General features: G+C 35.0%; 1 protein-coding gene across 1 annotated transcript; it reads right to left on the reverse strand.

The window, feature by feature from the left end:
• Positions 1 to 12,378: 12,378 nt before the first annotated feature.
• Positions 12,379 to 15,211, reverse strand: LOC128993127 (uncharacterized protein DDB_G0271670-like). Its single transcript, XM_054416886.1, has 2 exons — positions 15,100 to 15,211; positions 12,379 to 13,760 (listed from the first exon to the last, which is right to left on the reverse strand). Exons 1-2 carry the CDS (start codon positions 15,209 to 15,211, stop codon positions 12,379 to 12,381), a joined length of 1,494 nt encoding a protein of 497 aa, XP_054272861.1.
• Positions 15,212 to 15,558: the final 347 nt, after the last annotated feature.

Consider the following 15,558-nt stretch of genomic DNA (forward strand, 5'->3'; position numbering starts at 1 on the left):
TTTTGTAGATGTACGAGTGAGGTTAGCGATTACTCGTGTACTCCCTGTTCATCTCCCTGTTACGGGTAGTACTAGACGAGTACAAGTACTAGACGAGTACAAGTACCAGACGAGTACAAGTACTAGACGAGTACAATAAGTAATAAACGATTCCTTTGTATCGAAGTGTTGACTCAGACTGTCTACTGTTGCTCTAACAGTGTTACAAGTATCGAGTACAGTCTAAAAGTCTGATGATAGTTTCTAATCACACTTCTCTTGATTTTAAAACTACAGACAAAAAAGAAAATATTTGTTTCGTGTTTAACGACAAACGTTTAATAATATAAAGAACCCGTAGGCCTACTTCGATTCCTGGATTTAGAAATAAATTTAACTTATTCATAAAAACATATTTTTGTTTTATAGAGCCGACAAATATTATATTCTCTAGTTATACAATTGACTCGGTTAGTAGGCCTCTGGCCTAGTACTGTTAAAAGTATCCATATTGATGGTAGTACATAGTACTCGGGAGTTGTTAGTGGAGTTGGGTACAAGTACTCAACACTCAAGTAGGAATCGCGAGTACACAGACACAGGTAGGAGTCGTGTCGAAAAGTAATCGCGAGTACAAAGTACTCGCTACTCGGTATCAGGTACTCAGCTGTACCAGTATCGGTTGTATCTGGTACTGGAAAGTAATCGTTTGGTACATCTCTATTCCACAGTCTAACCTCAATCCACAGTCACAAAAATGACAAATGAACACTGAACGAACTAACTCAACTAAACTGACAAGAAGAAGAAGCAAGAACCAACCGTCTGCTTTAACGTAGGGAAGAAAACCAAATCGCAAAGTCTTTCGATTACTTTAGCTCGAACCCGTTGGATATACCATAGATTAATACTTAATACTAAGATTAATAATAGTAGCATACCTTACTTATATATGGTGGCATCTAGAGTTAATGACCGTTCCCTTAAAAATTCCATTAGCGTATATAATAGTGTAAATTTATCATAATTTTCATTTCCTGAGTTTTCCATACTTTTCATCATTTGAGGTTTTAAAGACTGCTGAGAAAGAAGATGATTAAAATACCTTGGCTAGTACTCACTAGGACACCCGGTCGCTTATCAACCGGCGATCTGGTTGACGAGCGACCAAATTGCACAAATATCGCCGTGTGTGTACGTGTCTGTCAATTTGGTTGACGGCGATTTGGAGGTTGCCAGGCAACTTTTTGGTTTTCGGACATGTATCGAAAACCTGGGGGTTTCCGATCAACCATTTTATCACCGGGCAATCAGATTTCTCAAAAAACTAGAGTGTGTACGCTTCAGCGACCAAGTTGATCAACTAAAGACGGCTAGCGCATGCGCAGTACACTGTTTGTGTCAACTGTCAAAACTAAACAGTGCTAGTGCTAAACCTGGTCTCTTTCAAGCTAGAGGGGGGTTTCGATTGTTTGAGTTTATTGTAGACTGCTCCAGTCGCTAGATATCGAAGTGTTGCTACGAGTCTTTCTTCGGCGGGGATTGCCTGTCTCAATCGTCGGGTGTCCTTTTTTCCAATATGAGGCGTCACCAATTGCAAAATGTGACGGAAATTGTCGTCTGACATCCTCAAATAATTCTTGTAATCCTGATGATTATCATCTCGCAAAGTTCGTAGAAGTGCCATGTGGCTGTAACTGTGTCTGCGTTGAAGCCACCCTTTAGCCCAAAATCTTTTGAACAATGGTTAAAAAAAATCCTTCAAAAAAAATCCTTCATCTAAAATCCTTCGTCTATGGTTACTGCAATTAATTAGAATTATAACTGCGGCAGCAATCTCTTCTTCGTAGGTGGGCATGTTGTCACAACACACAGGTCAGTGCAACTAGAGCTCGAACCAGATTCCAGAACCAAACACAGTCCATCCCCACCAAATTTTAATTTCCTGCTCGGTTGAAAGTGCTAGGTATCCTAGTGTGTACCCCCCGGCAATAAAACGTTCAATCATCAACTTAGTCGCTCGTCAACCAGGTCGCCGGTTGATAAGCGACCGGGTGTCCTAATGAGTACTAGCCTTAACAGAGTAACCGATTACTTCGAGAACAATTTGGAGCGGGCAGTTATTTGTTTTTGCGCCAACTGCTACTGCTGCCCAATATAATAACTAATACAAATTTCCGTTTAGGCCTAATATTCGTGGATGTAGCTATGGAGTTGTTGTCTTCTTTTTACTGTATTACATTAATAATCCATGAAGGAAGTACCCTGTTTTTGGTGTAAACGTTGTCGCGGTAAAAGGGCTTTATGTCCATTGGCACTCATATATTTTTCTTGTATGTCTTACAGCAATATATTACATGGGTACAGTTTCTTAACTGGGCTATGCTAATATCAATTGAAACTATCGAATTGAAAATATTTATTAATAATCGATATTTTTAAATAACTATCATAACCAAACCTAACTAACCAAACTTGCTGATGGTGAAAAAATCGCATGAAGGTTTACTAATCGAATCAATAGTTTCAATCGATATTAGCATAGCCCAGTTAAGAAACTGTACCCCTGCAATTTTTATTAAGAATACAATTTAGTTAAAAAAGAATAGTTATAATACGAATAAGAAAAAATATTAGTTAGTAACAGTTACCCGAGACCGATGATTGGCTCATGATCAAATTAACTGTTTTACACTCGATAATCATTTTATCACAGAGATTTTTCATATTACAAAAACAAGTAGTGAGAACCATTTTTAAAATGAGAGGAACTTTAAAATATCCATAAACAAGCAAACTGCAACATTTTACAATATTCTCGATATAAATAACATAGGAATTTTTAATTACAAATTTTTTAATTTTTTTTTTGTAATTAATAAGCGCATAAAAACACTTTGAGATACCGAATTATTTGCTTTATAAGCTCTTTGGAAAGCCATATATACATATGGCCTCTGGGGACATCAAAATTAATCGTTCCCGGGCCAAGGTCTTACCGTGCCACATACGGTAATAGCTACTTCCCTAGGGAAATTCGCTAAAATAAGGATAAAAAAGAAAAATTAAAGATCTAACTGGTGTAGACAAAAATATAACTATCATTACAAATTCCTTGAAACATAAAAATCCAAAAATACATACTTGACGACCACGGCGTGGATACCAGTGTGATAAAACCAAAACCAAGTACTGTATCAAGTACATGTAAGTATGTATCTATCACATAAACATTACCATATATAATAGTCAATGACATTACTGAACCGACTGGACAATGTCAACTTCACCTTTTCATGTAAATCCATTCAGTAAAAATTCTGTCCACTAATTAATCAAATTAAAACTGTTTCGTCCTTATCTATTTTAGACATTAAGATAGTTCATTCAAAGATTCACTGAAAAAATGTCATGACAATATTTACACCGGTCCCCGGTCTCTTTGTTATACTGCAATTTGTTTTATCAAGAATATCATTATTCACTATTCATTAGTTATAAAAATAATACTACTTACAAAAATATTCGTATTTTTTAACGATTGAATAATAGTATTTCACTTCTACCTTGTTGTCTTCGTTTCAAATTCAATTACATCTATAAAATTGAATTAACTGTAATATTTGGTGTTCTCACAAACATCGACAACGTGCTGTGTTTGACGACTACACTAGCGCTACTAACATGTATCACCCTAACTAAGCTGCGCACAGTTCATCTAGTCACCACTAGGTGTCACTGAGCCTAAATCTATAGAAGTGTTGTTAATAATTAATAATCTCAAATTATCAAGGTACAAAAACAAATTCAGCTTTAGTTGAAGGAACGTATCATTTATAAATGATAAACTAATGGAAAGTTTCGCGATTCAAAGCCGGGGTTGTTTACTATAAGTCCCCTGTATCAGTTGACACTCGCAGGGAATTTTGAGTAACTAGAACATGACTAGCTACCAACATCACGAACACTCTTCGTCCTACGAACGATACATCCAATTACATACATTGTTTGAAAAGCCGAGAGTCGTGTCTCTTACCTGAGACCGATGATTGGCTTAAAATCAAATAGCTTTATCACTACACTACTATGAGTATAAGTTGAGCAGTTTTGTTTTCGATAATAGGAGTTTAAAGCTTCGCTCTCGCTATATATTCACGATGTTGTCCCCTGACTGCGGAGTGGGGGAAGCTCAATTTTTAATTCAGCTGCAGTTATATAAGACGGACAAAATGAGAGGATTCTATTGGCTGAGGGAACACAACATTACCGCAACGGTACGGAATGCAGCCGTTGGCCTAGGTGATCTAATCGATAACTTGCCGGGCTAAAACCTGAAAGTACTAGCTTACCAGATTCGAATCCTATCGGTGGCACTAACTTTTTGTCTAAGATGTTTGCATTATCAACAAGTTTGGTTAGGTTATGTGAGTTTGATTTTATAATTAAAACATTACAAATTTGAATTTGAGCTATTATAGTTTTACAACTATTATTTTTTTTCAATTAGTAAACCTTCATTGGATAATTTTAATTATCAGTAAGTTTGGTTAGGTTATGACAGTTTAATTTTATAATTAAGAAATTTTAAAATTGAATTTGAGGCATTTATAGTTTTATTTTATGAACCGAACTATTTTTTCGAGTAGCAGCAAACAAACCTAAGCACTCGTTAAATCTAATGTTATTTAAATTGGGAATAACTCTGTCTTATTTATAGAAATAATTTATAAAAATTTAATCAGACAAGTTGAAATTCGCTTAGTCTCAAGGTTTGCTGCGGCGGAGGTATTTATATATTTATTTTATCCAGCTATGTTTTTTCTTGATTTTTTAAATACATTCCTTATCTTCTATTTTATCTTTTATCTATCTTTTGTTCAGGTTGCATAATCAATGTTTATAAAAATGAACATTTTAGCTTTTTTGTAAAGTAGGGGTGGAATTGGAATGGTCAGAAACGAAACGTTTAAAATCCAATAAATGATTGTTGTATAAAAACTGTATGTCTTAAAAGCAATATGAAATTAGTGGATTGTAATAATGTTTCCAATAACATACCATAAACTTTCCGTTTTAAGATGTTTATTTTATGGTCCACGTCATGGGAAGTATGTAGTAAACGCTAGCAGTGCAGAGTTGGGAATATTTGTATTTTCTATTATATCTATAAACATTTTATTTATTTATTGATTTATTAAAAACCATGAAACATGATTGCTCCGCTCAGCTGACTTTCACTGCTATGAAAGCAATCCTAGATATTTGTTTGGTTCAAAAGTTATAGTAATAATACTAGGAACCAAGGTATTCTGGTCTTTTTTACATAAGATGCAAAAACGATTGAATAATAGTGTTTAACTAATAACTACTGTACCTGTTTTTCATTTTTTAAACTTTAGAGCTCAGCGATTCAAATGGAGAATGGTTGTATTGTAAAGAAAATATACCTCGTTTTCATTCATGTTAAATTCAATCACATCTATAAAATGTATATCACAGTACTGTTTCGTCTTCTACAAGCCGTTGTCGCGTAAAGATCGACAACGTACTGTGTTTGACGACTACAGCGCTACTAGCATGTATCCCAGTAACTAAAGCGCGCAACAGTTCGTCTAGTCACCACTAGGTGTCTCTGAACTTAAATCTATAGAAGTGTGTTTATTAAACAATAATAACAAATTATCAAGACACAAAAAACAAATGTTGCTTGAACTAAAAGAAACTACGATTTATAAGTGACAAGTTAATGTAAATTGTTGTGGTTTAAAGCAAGGGGTCGTTTACTATGAAAATTGTGTACCTGTTGATACTCGCAGTGATTTTTGAGTATCTACAGGACTACTACACTTAGAAGATATACAATAGAGCAGAAATTAAAAATGTAGATTTAATGTTATTCTTTACAAAGCCGAGAGTCGTGTCTCTTACCTGAGACCGATGATTGGCTTATATTATAATCAGATAATCTCTATACTCACCCACTCGCTGCCAGAGTTGTTGCGAGGTAAAGCCGTGGTTATTTACTATGTAAATGAAAATACTCAGTATTCTTTGATACTGGCAGTGACTATAATGAAGCTACTTGATTACACAGCATAGTAGGGTAATTCTATACGGGTCACCATTCATAAAAATCCAATGTGTCTATGTATATACAAGTTTGTGATAATCTATTACGTACATATTAGTGATACGATACTACGCATTCGGTAGCCACGGTGCATTCAAACTCTTATCATTGGCATGATTGTCGGCTTGATATCGCATAAGTCATAAGAAATTAATTAATATTTTCCCCCATAAGTAATGTACATAATTACATTGTTTTTCTTTACTTAAAAATAATACAGCAAACATTACTATGTAGATAACAAACAAAATCTCAAACAAAAAATCAAACGTATGTATATTGTTTTAAATTTAAAGCTTTAGTCTACACGACTAAGTCGAATAATTTGTAGTTATAACATTTTCCATAAAACCTTGCAAGTTTGATTTGTATTGCCGCCATTTTCCAAGATGGCGGATTTCACTGACGTGGAATGTTTGGGGAATTCTCAGGAAATTTTAAGGAGTACCTATGTCCCAAACACACACAGAGGAGTTTACCCTTAAATTAGTTTGTTCTAGGTTAGGGTGTTTTTTATAACTGTCCTGTACCATGATATCAAATCATCAAGGTACAGAATCCGCTCTCTGGATTGGAACGTCACGAAGAACGAAGAACGTAAACATTATTTTTGTGTCGCTTGCTCGCCTATACAACAGGTTCAAACCCGAACACACCACATAAATATTTTCACTGGCTGATGAGGACCTGGTCCTATAGCAACCCAGAGCTTTGAGACTAATATTTATCAGAACTCATTTGTTTTATTCGTCTATTTTAAAGCCATATTACACCTTGTTGTCGTTCAGTATTAAAATATTTTCTATCCAAATAATGAATTTATTAATAAGTCAGTTTAGTATCTACGAGCCGTTTCGCGTAAACATCGACAACGTACTGTGCTCGTCGACTACACTAGCGCTACTAGCATGTATCACCCTAACTAAGGCTCGCAACAGTTCGTCTAGTCACCACTAGGTGTCTCTGCTCCTAAATCTATAGAAGTGTGTTTATTAATCATTAATATCAAACTATCAAGGATTAAAAAACAAATTTAGCTTAAGTTGAAGGAAAGTATCATTTATGAATGATAAACTAATAGAAGGTTTTGGCGATTCAAAGGCGGGGTTGTTTACTATGAGTCGTCTGTATCCGTTGACACTCGCAGTGATTTTTGGGTAGCTACAGGACTACAGCTCATTTCGTCACGATGAAAAAGTTAGTGTTTTGTTGAAATTTGAATAAATATTATTTAAAAAGCCGAGAGTCGTGTCTCTTACCTGAGAGAGACCGATGATTGGCTTATAAGTAGATTATAATCAATTAACTCTTAAACACTCGCTGACACTGGCATTAGATCGTAACCAGTCATTTCATAAGATTCACCCTGCCTAAAATTGATTAGCGTATGTTTATAAGTTGATATACAAGATTATGATATTAAACAAAATATTAAAATTATGTTCTTTACGTACACATTACTGAACCGACTAGTGTTGTCACACAGTTCCGAAAAGAATCCCTCCTCATAAGGATAAAAACGTTGGATGTCACGAATATTAAGACATAATGTGTTTATCAAAATTTACAACAGTTTGTTTCATGATTTAAAATACCTCCGCCCCAGCACACCTGTCGTTTAAGCGAATTTCCATTTGCCTAAATTGGTTTTTAATTAATTATATCTAAATAACATTACGTACAACGAGTCCCTAGGTTTGCTGCTACAGGGAAACTAATGAAGTGTGTTTATTGGTAAAATATTATTAGCTTAGTGTCAAATAAATAAATTTGCCTATTTTGATCAAAATATATCCATAAATAAGGAAATGAAAACATTTTACAAAATTTTCGATATAAATTACATAGGATTTTTAAAATTGCCATTTTTAAATTTTCTCCGCAACTAATAAGCGTATAAAAAAACCACTTTGATATACTGAACTATTTGTTTTTTAAGCTCTTCAAAAGGTCTAGGTCTAGAGAAAAATTGGGAAACTTTCTGATTTGATGGTCGAACATGTGAAAAATGTATTTTACCCTATAAAACCCTGTTCCCAAGGCCCGATCACGCTGGTTCGCGAACTCATCCAAGTTTATACCTCATTCCAACTTAAAACAAAATGCATTGATAGAATGAGTCATGGGGAGGGGTACAAAAGGATCAGTAGGGATCAAAAATTACCGTAAAATTAAACAGAGATAGAAAGAACGATTCGGTTAAAAAATAATTCAGGTCGTAAATTTGAAATTTGCGAAATAGCAACGAGTGAAGAAAAAAAAGTTGCTTGAAATTAAAACCAGAGAAAGTATGAGAAGAAAAATGACACCCTATAGAAAAAAAAGAATGTAGCAAAAAGAATAGCATAACTAGGCAAGTCTGCAAAATGAATCGCCACAAGAAAGAGCTAATCGCCTTGGTCTAATAAGACAAAGGCTAGATAATGAATCATGAATCAATAGAAGACAGAGAACGCCGCTTACGTCTGATATGGAAAAGACTAAACAATGAAACACTTGAAGAAAGAGACCATAGGATGGCGTGAAACGTCATTCCACATCAGCAGATACATGTTTATGAATTAAAATATTGAACACTTTAAAGACAATTATGCACTCTCACTCTATTCTTAGTTCGTGTAAGGAATTATTTCTTTTAATTTATATTTGGACCACTTTTACGAATGCTTCGATTGCCAGGTTAAAATTTCCATAATAATACATTGAAATTCCAGTAAAACTTAAGCGATTCAATTTTAGGGTTGAGGGTTGTTATTTTATGAAGAATATATATACCACGTAATGTTTATTTTAAATGTAATTACCTCTATACAATTTAAACTACTGACATATTAGGTCAGTTCCGTTGTCAACTACAGGTCATTCGGTGTTCGCGTTAACATCAACAACGTACTGTGTTTGACGACTACACTAGCGCTACTAGCATGTATCACCCTAACTAAAGCGCGCAACAGTTCGTCTAGTCACCACTAGGTGACAACGAGCCTAGATCTATAGATGTGTATTTATTATTCAATAAACTCAAATTATAAAGGTTCAAAAAATCAATTTAGTTTGAACTAAAAGAAACTACGATTCATAAATGATAATTATATGGAAATTGTCACGATTTAAAGCCAGGGTTGTTTACTATGAATACTCTGTATCTATTGATACTCGAAGCGATCTTTGAGTAGCTATTTGACTACACCTCGTAAAGCAATTTTCTAGCCATAGTTCAATTTCTGACACCTGCTTAGGATGTAATCATATATTGTTTGAAAAGCCGAGTGTCGTGTCTCTTACCTGAGACCGATGATTGGCTTATAACATTGGTAAATATAGTCAATGCTTAAACTCAACCATTGTATACACAATGACTCGCAGCCTGCACCCGCATTTGGCGATTAGACCGTATCTAAATCCAGTTTGTATACAAGATTGTGATAATCCATCAATTTTACATTACTAAACTAACTACACTTAAATGTTCAGTGTTGCCACACAGCTCCCGAAGAAATTCCTCCTCACAAGCATAAAAATCCCGGATGTCACGTACATTATAACACAACTTTTAATTGTTATAATAAAATATAACAATGTTAATTTAACTTTCAGCTTTATACTCGTGGATGTAGTTGTGGACTTATGGTATCTTACTTAGAGTATTACATAATTCACTAAGAGAACTTCTCGATGAAAGAAGTTCCCTGTTTCTGGTGGAGACTTTGTCGCGGTAAAAGGATTTTGACACTAATGTGTGTCAGAACTGAATTGTTTTATGTGTCTATTTTAAAGCAATATTCACCTTTTTGTCGTTCTGTATTAAAATATTTTCTATCTATTACGTGTTAGCAAACATACTTTAGGTCACTATTAATCATCACTATTTAATTCAGTAACTAAATCGACCAAAATTCATGTCTAATCAATAAAAAATGTTTATGTTTTGTTCAAGTATAAATTACAGCACATTTTCCATATATTGTGTTGTTGAATCAATTTTGATTAAATAAAATGTCTAATTTAAAAACGTTTCATTGTTAATATTGGCAATACCGTGAGTGGGAGCAGTTAAATTAAAGTAAACAATTTTTAACTAAAAACCCAAAACAATTTGTACAACAATGAAGTGTTTGAACACAGGTGTGAAACTGAAGATAAAACAAAATGAAGGAAGCCAAGATGAAGATACATTAGACAGCCAAATGTGGTATAAAATAATTTTTATTAATGAAGAAAGTTAAATTCCCAAATAATCTAGCCAAGACAATCATAATACAAAATTTGTATTATATAAATGCAAGAAGATCGTCACGTGAACTATGTATACATTTTTATACATGACTTCAAGCAACTTTCCAAAACTGTTGACAAACAACGTCAACTTGATCTTTTCATATAAGGAAATATGAATATTGAGGAGAAATTCATCCTCAAAAGACTCATGACAATTTTCACATTGATACATTTTTGTAGTTTAAGACACTACTAAGGAAACTAGCTACATTACACACTGCATGGTTGTGTTCATAGGAATGATATCAGTTGCGTGCGTGACTTATATATATAACACAGTGTATAACCCCCCACTCCATTTATTCAATAAGGGGGGGGGATTAGACCCCAACCCTTTCCACCAATGGCATAAGTATTTTATGGTGGTGGTGGGGGTCGTGGGCGGGATTTTATAATAACGCAGGAAGCAGCATTATAGCTTACATATTCGCAATGCCTCCTACAGACCACACGAACCTTACTGGAGTAGAGCCTCGAATCTGGGAGACTGATTTTGATGAAGCACAAAATGAAAGTGATACAGAAAACGACGAGGACTTGCAAGAGATGCTAGAGGAAGAACAACTGGACGAGGATGTGAACAACGAACAAGGTCAACCCACACCGAACAATGAATTTCATTCGGACTACTGTGAAACACCAAAGATTCCAGTTCAAGCAGATGAAGTTGAAAATGGAGAAAATAAACTTTGTCGAGTATTACAGTTTTGTGGCAATGTTCGAAGAAGATTATCCTTTAGTTCAGAGAGTGAATCAGAAAATATGTAGCTTTTTACCCTTTTTTTAAAAACTCTTCAGTTTAACCTTGACCTAATTGTTGGACACAGTTAATCAAGCTAATAGCATCATTACATATTACATCTTAGCAATTTTTAAGTCATGGTAACGTAGCAGAACAAACTATTTGCAATGTTAAAAATATAAAATTCTGGTATATTTATTTCTATTCTTGCTACAAAACGAATGTGGACAACGTATTATGGCTACTAATAATTTATATATTCATTGGCTATGTCTAATAAAATTCAACACTACTTAAGTATAAATTTGACAACAACTAAAAAGTTTTGTGGTAATTTTCGAAGAAGTTTATCCTTTAGTTCAGAGAGTGAATCAGAAGATATGTATCTGATTTTATTATTTTTTAAAAACTCTTCAGTTTAACCTTGACCTAATTGTTGGACAAAGTTATTAAGCTAATAAAATTTCCGCAACTGTATTGATCATAAAAACGATACATCTTTACGTCTTAGTAATTTGCAATATTAAAAATGGATCAGTAGGGGTTTTAATAAGAAAAACCAAACATAGAAACTTCTATCATATTTATTTCCATACTAAAAATCGAATGGTAACAAAGTATTATGGTTGCTAACCATTTATATGTTTGTTTTCTATGTCTTGTAAAGTTCAACACTACTTAAGTATAAAATGTACAACTACTATTCAAGTAAACCTGTTAACAAAGATGAAATGTAAAGGAATTAACCTTAAACAGTTAATGCAAATAAATTTTGTGTTTGTATGCCTAGATGCCTTTGAGGATTATGAAAATATATTGAGTTATATCATAAAGTGTTACACTTAATTTATACACAATGGCAATGAAGATCTTTTTGCAAAACACGAGATAAACATAATATATCTTTTAAATGTCCTTAGAATAGTTAATTTTACAATATAGAAAAATGTTGATGTAATATTGGACAACTTGAACAATCAATATGTTTTCTAAAATAACTTTATCAAAATATTATACATGAAACTTTGCGAACACATTGTTAGGATATAACAAATTTGTTTCTAATGTTTTATGAATAAATTAGATGGAAATCTCTGATTAAAATAATCTATTTCTAAAATCTCAAGGTCACTCTTTAAATGCAAAAATTGGGAACGCATTTGTTAGGCTATAACAAATGCGTTCCCAATTTTTGCATACTAAAGGAGAATTTAGAGGATAATTAAGATCAATTTGAAACTAAACCAATTTATAATGTTACAGATGCCCATCCCGAAGACCGATCACGAATTATGTAGTATCGGTGGGTTGTATTCGGGATGGTCATGCCTCTGGGTAATTTAAGTCGGAACCTGTCATTTCCTTCTCTTAAAATGACTTCACCGTTTGGTGTCATCAAAAGAATTTCGAATTTACGATTTTTGGGTAGCCTATCAATTCTGGTTTTTTTAGCTTGAATTTGTGGTGGACGACAGGGTCGAGCAAAGCCTGACGTTCGTGGTTGGCTAGGCAAAATCTTGTCTATCACAACAACACGTGAGGTGCTCGGTGTTGGATCAGATGTACAAGATTTTTCCTGAGCCTGGCTTTTGACGATTATTGATGGTCTTTCAAATGACTGAGGATTGGTAGCGACAGGTTTGCTGCTAATAATTTTAGGTTGAGTGGGTACCATCCTGCTTTTCCCCTTAGTGTGGAGGCTGCACACATTAGCATCAGAAAAGCAGGACTTTTCACAACGCTCACCTTTTTTCACCCCTTTTTGGAAAATATAAGAACATTGTGGCTTGGGCTTAAATGCAGCTCGTCTTTTGGCCATGAGTTTTACCAATTTTTCAGAAGGGTTTGAATGGGGGGGAAGGGATTCTTTTGAGGATTCAGTTTTAGTAAAGAGTTTTCTAACAACGGTGGGTGCAGCAGGGAGGGATTTGGGTGGGGGGTTTGGAATGGTAATTTCAGGAGAATCTATGTCAGGCATTTGGTTCGAGGAGGAATTTAAATTAGGAAGAGTTAGGCTATGTGGTTGAGGTTTTGGAGATGGCTTACGTTTGGGAGTGGATGGCTTTTCTGGAGATTTAATAGGAGATAGCAAGGAGAGAATTATGGGAGAGAGAAGCATGGATAGAGGGGACTTAATTGTTTGATTTTTGGGCGATGACGTAGAAGAAGAGGACGAGGACGATGAAGAAGACGAGGAAGATGATGACGAAGAAGAAGAAGAGGAAGACGATGAATCAGACCGTTTCTTCGACGAAGTGTTACCAGAAGAAGGTTTCTTCAATCTATCTTCAAACAAAGCAGAAGAAGATCCTGGCTGCGAAAGAGTCTTGGCGGCAAGGGAAGATTGAGTTGATATTGTAGTTGTTTTCTTTGCATCGTCAGACAAAGCAGATGAAGAGGATCCCGGCTGCGACAGAGTCTTGCCTGGCTGCGAAAGAGTCTTGGCGGCAGATGAAGAGGATCCTGGCTGCGACAGAGTCTTGTTGACCAGGGTTTCAGAAGGAGTTGATGATTTCATCTTCTTAATACCTCCAGTCAACGCCTCCTGAAGTTTAGATCTCTTCATGCCTGCCACTGGCTTCATTGGCTTGGTAGTCTTTCTTAAGCAGGGGTCCATGGCTTTTCTGCAGGCTGGCAACAGAATGATGTTATTAACCAATATGCTCTCTCATTTATACCCACCCTAAGTGGTGGGGGATATAGATAGACAGAGTGGGGGAAGATATGAGTGTGGTAAAGAGGTGGGGGAATAAGTACATCTAAAAGGAGGAGTTGCATGTGGGCAGAGAAACTATTTTAAAGATAAAGTTTCAAACAACCAATAATACAAGTAGGTCAAGGTCATTAGTTATTTAAAAAAAACATGCAAAGATTCAAACCACTAACACCAAGTCACAACTACTAAAGCAAATTATCTAGCAAGAAAGACTAAACAGTACATGCATGAAGAACTTTTAGACATATAACATAGGCAAGGGCTTGAAAGGAGCAGCTTGGGTTTACCATTGCTGTATGTTAAGGAAGGGTAGAAATGCGACTTGGTTTGACCACTGTCGCATGTTCAGGAAGGATTTAAATACAACTTGGTTTTACCACTGTTGTATGTAAAGGATGGATAGAAATGCAACTTGGTTTGACCACTGTCGCATGTTCAGGAAGGATTTAAATACAACTTGGTTTTACCACTGTTGTATGTAAAGGATGGATAGAAATGCAACTTGGTTTGACCACTGTCGCATGTTCAGGAAGGATTTAAATACAACTTGGTTTTACCACTGTTGTATGTAAAGGATGGATAGAAATGCAACTTGGTTTGACCACTGTCGCATGTTCAGGAAGGATTTAAATACAACTTGGTTTTACCACTGTTGTATGTAAAGGATGGATAGAAATGCAACTTGGTTTGACCACTGTCGCATGTTCAGGAAGGATTTAAATACAACTTGGTTTTACCACTGTTGTATGTAAAGGATGGATAGAAATGCAACTTGGTTTGACCACTGTCGCATGTTCAGGAAGGATTTAAATACAACTTGGTTTTACCACTGTTGTATGTAAAGGATGGATAGAAATGCAACTTGGTTTGACCACTGTCGCATGTTCAGGAAGGATTTAAATACAACTTGGTTTTACCACTGTTGTATGTAAAGGATGGATAGAAATGCAACTTGGTTTGACCACTGTCGCATGTTCAGGAAGGATTTAAATACAACTTGGTTTTACCACTGTTGTATGTAAAGGATGGATAGAAATGCAACTTGGTTTGACCACTGTCGCATGTTCAGGAAACGCAAATGATTAAGGAAGGATAGACAAAGATTCATTCAAACCCTAGATAGACAAGGGTTTGAAAGGAGACAGAACATGATGTGTACCGTGCGAGTACACAAGATGTAGTGAGGTTTGAAAGAGATTCAACTAGTTTTGTGCGCTCTGGTGGGGGGTTGGACTAAGTGGAGGCGTGGTCTACTCAGCCAATCACAGGACAGGTAGCGTAGTGGGGACGGGGCTTGCTGGAGGCGTGGTCTACCCACCCAATCAAAGGATATGAGGTGTAGTGGGGGACTAGCAAGAGCAGCCATTATTAATATTTATTTTGATATTAATATTATTTGAAAGATAGCGGAATAGCCGTTTTAATAATCCAAAACAAGATACGTGATTTTATAATGCTTATGGAGATGCAAATTACAATTTAAAATATATTTTTTGGCTTAAGAATGTTCAATAATACAAGAAACAATATTAGTTGGGTCTCAAGAACGAGATATGAAGTAAATTAAATTATTAACCGAGCTAAGTAAAATAAACACATAACAATCGTAGCATTTTACAAATACTATTAACTAAAATATATTTAGTTGTACATGTATTTTTTAAGGAAAGATTACAAAGAGATAGAAACCATCTGAACTATGCGTAAACTAAG

This window comes from Macrosteles quadrilineatus, unplaced genomic scaffold (assembly GCF_028750875.1).
Source record: "Macrosteles quadrilineatus isolate MER2022 unplaced genomic scaffold, UCM_ALF_1.0 Scaffold_4__1_contigs__length_99947679, whole genome shotgun sequence".
NCBI classification, from domain to species: domain Eukaryota; kingdom Metazoa; phylum Arthropoda; class Insecta; order Hemiptera; family Cicadellidae; genus Macrosteles; species Macrosteles quadrilineatus.

Excerpts from the sequence above, each read along its gene's own strand:
- LOC128993127 (XM_054416886.1), bottom strand. The coding sequence starts at position 15,211 with ATGGCTGCTCTTGCTAGTCCCCCACTACACCTCATATCCTTTGATTGG. Across the intron at positions 13,761-15,099 it reads CCTGTCCTGTGATTGGCTGA|CCTGCAGAAAAGCCATGGAC; the intron begins GTAGACCACGCC and ends TTCTGTTGCCAG.